The sequence below is a fragment of the Emys orbicularis genome, chromosome 13, assembly GCF_028017835.1.
Source record: "Emys orbicularis isolate rEmyOrb1 chromosome 13, rEmyOrb1.hap1, whole genome shotgun sequence".
In the NCBI taxonomy this organism is placed as follows: Eukaryota; Metazoa; Chordata; order Testudines; family Emydidae; genus Emys; species Emys orbicularis.
The window spans coordinates 35,943,830-35,954,895 of NC_088695.1; the positions used below are offsets into that span (position 1 = coordinate 35,943,830).

At 49.6% G+C, this 11,066-nt stretch overlaps 1 protein-coding gene across 1 annotated transcript; it reads right to left on the reverse strand.

Moving 5' to 3' along the window:
* Positions 1-1,072: 1,072 nt before the first annotated feature.
* LOC135888409 (melanin-concentrating hormone receptor 1-like) lies at positions 1,073-7,464 on the reverse strand. Its single transcript, XM_065416217.1, has 2 exons — positions 7,395-7,464; positions 1,073-2,121 (listed from the first exon to the last, which is right to left on the reverse strand). Exons 1-2 carry the CDS (start codon positions 7,462-7,464, stop codon positions 1,073-1,075), a joined length of 1,119 nt encoding a protein of 372 aa, XP_065272289.1.
* Positions 7,465-11,066: the final 3,602 nt, after the last annotated feature.

The following is an 11,066-nucleotide window of genomic DNA, read 5'->3' on the forward strand; positions in this document are numbered from 1 at the left end:
GGTAATATTATCATTATCCTCTGGAAGTCCCTTAAGCAGCTGCATTTTCTCAGAGCGACCTTCTCCCATTCTCTTCCTCTACACACATCTGCCTTTGTGCACGCTGGCTTGTTTGGAGGAATCTTTAAAAAGCCACCTGTGTGATAGTCCTTAATGAACATGCAGATTGATGGGCACAGGGGGAAACTGAAGGAGCAGCATGAGGGAAGCAGGCTCAACCGGATGACTATCTACAGATCAGGTGTTAGGAGCAGCAGCTTTGCTCAACTGTGTGAAATCCCTTGAAGCGTACAATGACTATCTGCCAGAGGGCCTGATTTTGCTTGCAAATATATAGAGACAGCTTGTCAAGGCCCCAGAATCCAGTTCCTGAATATTCATAGGTCGGCCAAGCAGCATAGCTCACTGGAGGCAGGTTGGGACTTCACCAAAAAGTCCAGAGCATCTTGGCAAGGCAGGAGTTCCCTCACTAATGCTTGTGGGTTTGTTCCTCAGGCACTTTGAAGGCTGCTTTGCTGAGCAGTTCCTTGTCTTTTTGCTTCTGGAATTTAAGCATAGGCCTCAGTAAGCTGTTTTCTAGCCCTCTCCCCCTTTTTTTAAATAGTCTTTTTAAAATGTTCAAGTCTTAAAGCAAGAGGGTCCATATCAGCTTCTTTCCCAGAAACAATGGTCAAACAGTAAGGACTCAATTGAGATCCTTTTGCTAAAGGCTGGCATGGCGTACAGTGCCAACAAAATACCTTCCGAAGACTTCTCTCTCTTCATGTCTCCCTCTCTTTCCCTTTTCCCTCCAAGAGGAGCCCATTGTTTTGTGTGAAATTAAAAGGAATTCCCAAGTCCTTCCTCAGTGGACCAAAGAACCAGTATGCAGAAGCTTTTAGATCAGGGGTAGATTGAATGCAGAGCCCTGTAATGAGAGAGGACTCGACTGTGAGTCTCCAAAGTGGAAGCCTGTAGTCCATGTGCTTCACTGAGAGCAGTCAAAAGCTACTTCTTATCCACAGCCCTATTTACTTTGTGTCATTCCCAGAAAAGACCCCCAAAGCCATCTTTTGGCGTGACCATAGAGTCCCTAGTGAACAGCGACAGTCACAGGCAGCGAGTGTGGGGAAAAGTCCTCCAGAAATTGAGTCTGCTGAGTGGATTCTGGTGCAAGCTTTAGGCACACACTGGCCTCTGTTGCGCTGTTGTTGTTGATGGAACTGTTGTTGCGGAACTGCTCCTTGGCAGGACGGATGGCCACCATGAACTGGCGCTTGAAGGTCTCACTCAGGGCAATGTAGAGGAAGGGGTTGAGGCAGCTGTTGGCATAGCCCAAGCTAATGGCGAAGTTATAGGCATAGAAGAAGGCAACAGAAGGTGTGTCAATGCCGAGATGCACCAGCTGGAGGATGTAGAAGGGAGCCCAGCAAATGAAAAAGGCAGAGCAGATGGCAACTGCCATGCGGGTGACTTTCTTGGTACGTACCTGGAGGCTCCTCTGGGGAAGGGGGACCACAGTGGTAGCCATGTGCTGGAGGATCTTAAAATAAACAACACAGATGACAATCAGTGGGATAGCAAAGGCCAGCATGAACTGGTAGAGCGTGAACCAGTAGACATCAGTCTCGGGGTTGGGAAGCAAGAGAGCACAGCGGACAGTCCCATCCTCCAGAGGCATCAGGCCTGCATACATCCACACGGGAATGATGGTCAGGAAGGAAAGAAGCCACACCAAGCAGATTACTGAGGCTGCTACACATGGTGTCCGGACATAGGTGGATTTCAGAGGGTAGACGGTTGCCAGGTAACGGTCGAGGGTCATCACTGTCAGGATGTTGGTGCTGGTGATCTGGCTGTTAGTGTCCAAGGCGGTGATGATGGTACACAAAGGAGCCCCGAAATACCAGGCGCCGTTACCAAGGAGCTGGTGGATGAGGAAAGGCATGCCCAGCAGGAAGAGGAGATCCACGATGGAGAGGTTGAAAATGAAGATGTCGGGCACGGTCTGCTTGCACCTCAGCTTCTTCTTCTTGACAATGGTGTAGATGACGATGAGATTCCCGACAATGCCCAGGAAACAGATGATGCCGAACAGGCTAGGCATGATCACATTGGTGTAGGGGGCTGCCCTTTCTGCCACTGCCAAAACAAACCAGAGCCGTGAGTCTTAACAGCCTGGGCTTCATCCCCCACTGTGCCAATACCCCTGTGTAGCTGGATTTCTCCTCAGCTCAGAGACAGGTTTAAGGAATTCTGAAATTGTGTGGATACTAAAGTGGGGGTAATTTACACCTTTTCCTGCCCTGCCCAATGCACATGGCACACCAGCTTAGTTTCACATTTACATCCTTTTTGCCATATAAGCATCCCCATAATGCAGTGGTTTTCAAACTTTTTTTCTGGCGACCCAGTTGAAGAAAATTGTTGATGCCCGCGACCCAACGGAGATGGGGATGAGGGGTTTGGGGTGTGGGAGGGGCTCAGGGCTGGGGCAGAGGGTTGGGGTGCGGTGGTGAAGGCTGCGGGGTGGGGCTGGGAATGAGGGATTCAGGATGTGGGAGGGGGGTTGGGGTACAGGAGGGGGGTCAGAACTCTGGGCTGGGGGTACAGGCTCTGGGGTGGGGTCGGGGATGAGGGGTTTGGGGTGCAGGAGGGTGCTCTGGGTTTGAGGGGGCTCAGGGCTGGGGCAGGGGTTTGAGGTGCAGGAAGGGGCTCTGGGTTGGGGTCAGGGCTGGAGCAGGAGATTGGGACGTGGGGTTGGGGCATGGGTTTACCTCAGGCAGCTCCCAGTCAGTGGAACAGCGAGGGTGCTAAGGCAGGCTTCCTGCCTATCCTGGCACCGCGGACTGCACTGCACCCTGGAAGCGGCCAGCAGCAGGTCCAGCTCCTAGGCAGAGGCGCGCAAGTGGCTCCGTGTGGCTCTTGCCCACAGGCACCATCCCCTCCCCCCGCTCCCATTGGCCATGTGGAGCCGGTGCTCGGGGCAGCACGTGGAGCCCTGTGGCCCCCCGTCTAGGAGCCGGACCTGCTGCTGGCCACTTCCGGGGTGCAGCATGGGATCGGAACAGGTAGGGACTAGCCTGCCTTAGCTGGGCAGCACCACTGACGGGACTTTTAACGGCCCAGTCAGCGGTGCTGACCAGAGCCACCGCAACCCAGTGCCTTCCATTCTGCGACCCAGTACTGGGTCACGACCCGCAGTTTGAAAACCACTGCCATAATGTACCTCAGTCCTGACTTGAAACAGCTATGCCAATGTACCTCAGCTCTGACCTACCTCCTGCAAGAGGTCTCTAAAGCTTCTCCTAAATACTAAGGCCAAGGTTTTCAAAAGCGGGTGCCTAAAATTAGGCCTCTGAGTCCATATTTAGGCACCTGATTTTCAGTAGTGCTGAGAACCCAGCTGAAGTCAATGGAAGCTGCAGCTGTTCATCACTTGTGGAAAGCATTAGGCCCAGATAACAAGTGAAAATGAATTTGGTTATGTTGATAGTCTCTGTAGGTTAATGGCCCAATGGCCAATGCCAACTCACACCTGATTTCTCTGCATGACATCCCAAGTCTGAGTTAGTGTTTGCTGAAACTACTGCCTTGTCAGGAAGCACCACGAACCACATGTGCAAAGAGAAGACCACCAACCCCAGCGGAGGCAAATCACTTTTTATCTTGTTATTTTTCTCGTATGGGGTATGTTGTTTCCATGGGAAGTCATTGTGTAATTTATTTTTGTGCCTGTTGAAATTATATGCACTACAGTTCTAGCATCCCCTAAGCCCACTCTATGACTGGCTCTCATTGAATTGCAGATGATTCAAACTGATTTTAATTGGGAACACTTTTCAATTACTCTATTCTTCTGTCTCCTTAACCACTTGTTCCTGCAGGGGTGTAGTGCAGGAAGTGGGGGACATTTACAGTAGAACCCAGAGAAATAAAAACTAGCAAATATGTCACTAGTGTTCAGTCCCTCTGAACAGCAGATACCCATTCAGGGCCAAGTATTGCCAGTTAAAACTCTTGAGTCCAAAATTTCATCTGTTACATCAGAGTAAATCTGGAGTAACTTGACAGAAGTCAATGGAGTAACTCCCAATTTACACCGAGGGTGGGGTGGGGGTCAGAGAGCAGGATCAGACCCAGGACTAGCAAAACAGACTTGTGCCACCTCAATCATGTCATGTTTGCTTTCTAGGGAGCAGAGATGTGACAAGTCGCTGGTACCGCTATGCTTTTGACACTTGGAAGCCTCAGGATGAGTCATAAACAAGCCAGGTAGGAACATTTTGAACATATAGCCATATGCATCCTATCTCAAGCATCCGCACAGTTGACAGAATGCAGCCAATCAGCCACAGATGGGAAGAGCCTTGTCACAGGTAAAGCAGACTGGTTTGCTAAGGATTCATATTTGTATCTCCAGCAAAGACAGCCCCCTGCTGCTTCATCTGCTGTTGATTAGAAACTGAAGTGAATGATGAGAATCTGTTTGGCTGATGTCTTAGGAACACTCTGTCCAAACTAACTGAAAATATATTATCCATAAGAAAAAAATCCATATTCCTGTGAGATTTTCCTGCTGGCGCCCACCCTCCATGTTCAGCTCATAATAGAAATAACTTTGGCACAGGCTGTTTCCAGGGGATTAGTGACCCACTGAGCTTAATGGCCCCTGTCATGGCTGTGGTTGAAGTGTATCAATTCCTCCCAGCTGGTCATGAATCCCCAAGAAAAGCCCTGTGCTCTATGGCTTTAAATAACACTCTGCCATAGGAACACAATTGAGACCTGTTGTTGCTCCCACATTATCAAGCCCACACATCTCCAGAGCATCCAGACTTTCCCAGAGCCTGGAGGTGGGAGACTAGAAGAATAAGACTCTCCCTCCGAGCTGCTATATAGTAGCTAGTATGAGATGTGTGTCTTCACCCCCCACTTCCAGGAACAGGGAGGATTGTGTTATTAAAACACAGGACATTCTATTCAGACTCCCAGCCATTAAAATGTACTTTGCTGGTGTACAACTGAGTTTTTTAAAATGCTTGTAGTGGTTTTGTAATGTTTGGTACAAGCACAAATAATCTTATAGCAAAGTTAATGTAAGTACAAAGGCCTCACATAAAGGATTATTTATATAGCGCCTTTCATCCTGAAGGATCCCAAAGAGCTTTGAAGACTTTGTATTTAAAGCACCACTAAAAAGAAGCCAACACTGGGATGGAGGGCAGCATATATGCAGACGACTGGTGGAGTGTGTACTGAAGGACAGTGGAAATAAGGGGAAATTTTAGCCAATGAGAGACACAGACAGTCAGTGCAGTGTAGACAGGACCTTAGGGTTTAAGGCCATATGAGTAAATGTTGCAATGAATTTAGTGTGTGTGTGCACTAGTGCCCTCCACTGAATAAAATCAGAACTACTCAGCTGTGTGGATTAGACTCTGTACTGCTACCATCTGAAGGAGATTCTCCTTTAGCTCAAGTGGGTAGGGACTTTCAGAGCAGAAGGATCTGAGCTCTATCTCCATGGCTCCAAAGTGGCCATGCACTGCAGAATTATGACAACTACTTGAATTCTTATATGGCAACAAGATTTGTCACAATTTGGCGTTACTGTCCTTGTTAATGGCTCTACATCTCATCCTGTGATCCATAATCAGTCAAAACATTCATTCACTTTAGTGGAAATTTTGCCTGAGTGAGGATCACAGGACCTGGCCTACAGAGCTTTATCTCTAAGGTGAGAATGTACTTGTAACAAACGTATCCAAATACATATTAAACCGTCAAATACGTATTAAACTGTCTTTTAGTGTGTTTGCTAGCGAAGGACTTAAAGTGAAGCATTCAGTGAATAAAGGTGACGGTGTCATCCACCTTCTGAAATAAGGAGCTAGATCCTCAGCTGGTGTAAATATTCATTGCTCTATTGAAGTAGTTCTCAAGCTTATTTGATCGGGTCTCCCTTATTTGTGTCTGTAGTCATTTATGTCGTGTGTGTGCCCCCCCCCCCACTACATATACCGCCACCCAGCTCTGAAGGCAGAGGGGAGAGCAGTAGCTGCTAGCCAGATGCCCAGCTCTGAAGGCAGCGCTGTGCCAGTAGCAGCACAGAAGTAAGCGTGGCCATGTGAAAAGTGATATTTGTAAATATCACTTTTCACAGCAGATTTAGTGCCCCATTGCCACCCTTCTGCGCTGCCACCCTGGGGCTGATGGCTGGAGTCCCACCATCTCCAGGTGAGGGATTGGGAAGGAGCTGAGAGAAGGAGAGCCAAGCCTGGGCTGCCTCCTATTGAAGGATGAGGGTGTATGAGAGGAGAGCCTGGGCTGTCAGCCCCCGGGACATGGGGGCCCCAGCTGTGCCCTTTATCCCCACCTCCTGGTTGTGCACAACCTTTCTGCATGAGCCCCATGACAGACAGAGCTCTTAAAAAAAACACCCACACGCAGCTTGCGCCTCCCTTGACACTTTCCTGCACCTCCCCTGGGAGACCAGCCCCCCCCCCCCCCCAGCTTGAGAACCGCTGCTTCTATTGATATCAGTGTCAGATCCTCAGCTGCTGTAGATCCTTGTAGTTCCTTTGAAGTCAATGGAACCTCACCAATGGTACACTACTGAGCGCCTGGCCTAATGGGCTTCTTCACAGGATAAACCATATTGGTTTCTGACTATAAGGTGGTAGCAACGTCCAAGGGATAAAGCAAAGGACCCAGGACCTGGGTTTTGCTCCCAGCATTACCAGGTTCCCTTTCTGATCCCAGCCACATTGCTTACCTTCTCTGTGCCTCATTTCCCAGCTGTAACACTGAGATGATACTTCCCCTCCGCTGTGAAATGCTTTGAGAGCTAGGGCTGAAACGTGCCGCCGTAATGCTAGGAATTGTGATGATTATTGCCTTAGGCTCAGAATGCAGTGGAAGGATTTCAACTGGCTATTACGAATGTTAGAATAAAAAATAATAAGGCTGAACCCAAAGCGTGGAGTGGAGCTGGGAGACCAGCGCAGGAGCTGTCCAGCCCAGCTGGTTCTGAAGTGTAAATTTCACCAACTTGCCGCGTGTCTAATTGGGGTGGGGGGACGGCCGAGGGAGGGGAACGGAAGCGGAGAGCACAGCCCTGTTCCCCGAGGGTTACGGGGCAGGCCAGGCAGAGGCGCTAAAGCAGAATCTCCCCTCGGTCCAGGCTCAAGGTATCTTCTTGGAGCCGGTTCTGTTTCAAGCCCGGAAAGTGCAGGGCGTATAGGTGGGGCCAGCGCTGGGTTCCCCCAAACCTCCGCGTACTGGTAGACGGCACCAATCAAAGCAGCAACAAGAGATCCCCTTGCCAGAGGCTTCCCTGCCCACCTGTCCCAGCCCATCCCGTAGGGTCTGCTGCTGCTCTCAGCCCCGCGGGTCCCCCGGCCCGCACTTACCGGACCCGTTCCTGGGCGCCCAGGCGGAGCAGTTCCTTGGGCACTGGGACGGGGAGTTTTCCGAGGCCATCTGGCATCTAGAAGGGGAGCCACGAGATGAACCTCAGCCGGATTCCTCGCCTTGCCTGGACGCCTGCCCGCTCCCCGGCATCTCTCGGCGGGCCACGGGGCGTGGGAGAGGGAAGGGGCCGGCGGCAGGCGGGGCAGGGTCTCTTGGGCAAGTTGGCAGGGAGTCGGGCTGGGCGGCTGGAGCCGATGTTCCGGGCGCTGCACGGGTCTGGAGGCTGCGGACATGAACTTGGCTGCTTCGGTCCCGGCTCCGGAGACAGCTGCGGGGGCAGCCGAGCCTGCAGCCCCTAGCGGCGGGCGCCGCGTCAGCCTCCAGCGCCGCTCCCCTGCGCCCGCAGCTGGATCAGCCCCGCATTCACTGCCGCCGCCGCAGCGCTGGCTGCCCGGGAGGAGCGGCGGCCGGGACTGGTCTCCCGCCCCCTCCCCGGGGCGCTCAGCGCCGCAGCACTGACATCAAAGAGCAGCTGACTCCGGCCGCCACGCACACGCATTCACACACAACGGTGTGCTGCGTGGCATTGGCAAGCGGCGCCGCCGAGAGCCGGGGGCGCAGCGGGGATGGAGGGGGTCCTGCCCAGGAGACAGCGATCCAGCCAGGCAGCCGCTTCCTTCCACAAAGGGACTCTGCCCTGGCAGGCTCGGGGAAGAGGACGCGGGCACAGTGTTCAGCCTGGTGTCCCCTGTGGTAAACCTCGCTGGGCTTTGGATCAGGCGGGGTGGGAGGTATGGGGGGGAGGTGTGAGGAACCAGCTCCCCCATGGGGGATATCTTCTACGTTCTCCTTGTGTATTTCCCCTCTCCCCACACTCCTCCCACTCCCAGGACTGACCCCCAGCTAGGACATGGTCCCAAATACAAGGAATTAGCACAACGATTCCCAAACTTTCCCATACTGGGTCCCTCCAGGGCTCCCTCTCATCTAGCTGGGATCCCCCCCCCCCATTTACCAACTGGAGAAGGGCAGAGTGGTCAGGAGTGCCTGACATTGGTTCATGACCCTCCCCAGAGGTCATGAACCCCAGTAGACAAACCCTAAATTAGCACATGGTGCCACCCCTGATTTCCCCTTCCTGGAGCTGAAATCCTAAAGAGATGGTTCTGCTCAGCCCAGTCAGACACATACATCACTAGCCATGGATTTTGGTGTATTGTTGATGAGCCCCATATGGATTGAGGTTGAGCTCAGCAGTGCTCCCTTGGTTGTAATGAGTCATTTTCTGGCCACCAGTGAGAGTTTGATATGATCAGTTTTTGTCTTTTCGATTGTTCTGCTCTCCTGGCGGCAAACGGGCAATATAGATTTCTCTCTCTCACGCACACACAAAGTGCTTTCGTCAGTGAGTCAGAGCAAGCACCACTAACAGATTTGAGAGAGTGCTGTGGGCTGTCAAGACACCAGATAAATTACCCACCGAAAAGTGTGTAAACACCAGTTTCATCCTCTGATCCCCCTCAGCTTCCTCTGACTCAGGCTGCATGTTTCATTCCACGTTTGAGATAGTTCTTCTTGTAATCAATTCAACATTTATTATTGAATTATTTATTGATTTGATTCCTGAACCTGGAATTATTTTTTTTAGACTTTAATTTTAGCTTTAGCTCTCTCCATGTACCATTGTGAGGGCTGAGATCAGCGGAGTGGTTGCTTTTCAAAAGTGCTGTGCACCCACATCCTTAGTTGAAGTCAGTGAGAGCTGCAGGGACTCAGTATCTCTTAAAATCAGGCCCTTGGTGTGCACTTCTCATGACTCATACATGGATTGTCATTTCAGCAGAGTTTGACCCTAGCACCGCAGCTTGGCCCTCCAACCACTTAAGTTAAAGGAGTATATCACCATTAGCTGGCAGCAGCAGTAGGCTGTTATCCTCTAGTGGATTAGCCACTAAAAGGGAGATGTGACACTTGCATTGCCGATGTGTTATGCACACAGAAGGACTGGAGGCAGGAAGTGGCAAATTCTCCACTGACGTTTTACTGGTGTAAGTAAGTGGAGAATTTGACCCAAGATGTTTCTCAGCAGTTGGATACCCATGGGATATGAGAATGTGTGGAATCAGTGAAGCTTATGGAAAAGTGACATTGTCCAGAAGGTAGATATGTTTCTTTAAACAGCTTTTTCCAGGCCCAGTTTTAAAGTCTGTCTTACTTTTCCCAGGGGAGAAAGTGGCTTTCTGAACAGACACCAGTTTTTCTACAAAGTGGAAGTTTGACATTTAAGCTTCAGCAGGTTTCCAAAGCAAAGCATTATTTTGGCACTTACACCTCTAACATTATTGTTCACTTGTGAAACAGTTGCAGCATTAAAGGAAAACTGCAATACAACTTCTCAGATACCTGAGGTATGATAGACCACAATGTCAATATCTCCCAATGCACAAGTGGAATGGGCTTATCTTCCTGTAATCTGATACTCTGCACTTCGGATTCACTTTATCATCAACATCATAATTTTATGGTATTATTCCACGTTGTATTATTCATCATTTCTCTTAAGGCCTCAGCAACACTGGGACCCTATTGTGCTAAACCCTGTACAAACATACAGTAAAAGGCAATCTCTGCCCCCAATGGATTTATAGTCTAAAGGACAAGCCATAGCAGGTGGATTAAACCAATGGGGAAGAGAGGATGGGATAACAAAACAATCAGATGTGTTAGCATAGACTAGCTGCATGCACAATTCATAGCCCATCAGTAGAAGCAATAGGAGTAATCAACTCACCACCTGCCTGGCCATTGTGAGACAGCAGTTTTCTGTGTGCATTATGCCGGTTTATCTAAATCCGGATCCAGCAGGCAAAACTGCCATTGAAATCAATTGTAGAAATTGGAAATGTAGTATAAGTGTTAAACTAACCACTTTGTCTAATTGCAATGAAAATTGAGTCACTAACCCGCAGTGAAAATGTGCCTTACATTAAAAGAGAGAGTAATTAACAACCAAACAGGGGGCTGCCATCTTGCTAGTTTAATGAAGTAGGTTAAGGCACAGGAAATGGAGGAAAGCCACTTGAATGCATAAGAAAGGTGGAGACTTCCAAAGTTGTTGAAAGGCAAATTCTATTATTGGGAAACAAATCTGGTTGCTTTAACAACAGTTTAACACTGAAAGTCTCTTGCATTCCAGTGATAAGTTGCATTTCCTGTGTCTCTACCTATGTCCCTGTCTTATGCAGTATGAGCAAAACTGCAGCAAGCCCTGGGGGAGATGCTGGCACAATCCACTGTTACAAAACTATTATAACAGTCTCTCCAACCGGTTTTGCAAATGAATTTTTAAATTCATTCTTACTTAGTAAATATTTACTTAATACCTAGATACTACTCTGATTGGCACTCTATACACTAGCTAAGGGCCTAACCCTGCAAATCCTCATGTACATAATTAGCCCACTGGCATCACTATTCATGCAAGTCGGGGTTTGCAGGATTGTGCTTGATGATATTAATACTAATCACAACCATTTTCCTTTAAACTGATCAAATGAGTACTGTGGATAAAATTCAGTCCTGTGCAGAAAACCAGCACAAGGGCTATGCACCACTTGCATGTCAAAATCAGACTTATATGGTTCATTGGCCCTCAGTACAGGGTTGAATTT

Coding starts and splice junctions, on each gene's coding strand:
- LOC135888409 (XM_065416217.1), bottom strand. CDS start 7,464: ATGGCCTCGGAAAACTCCCCGTCCCAGTGCCCAAGGAACTGCTCCGCC. Junction 2,122..7,394: donor GGCGCCCAGGAACGGGTCCG/GTAAGTGCGGGC, acceptor TTGTTTTGGCAG/TGGCAGAAAGGGCAGCCCCC.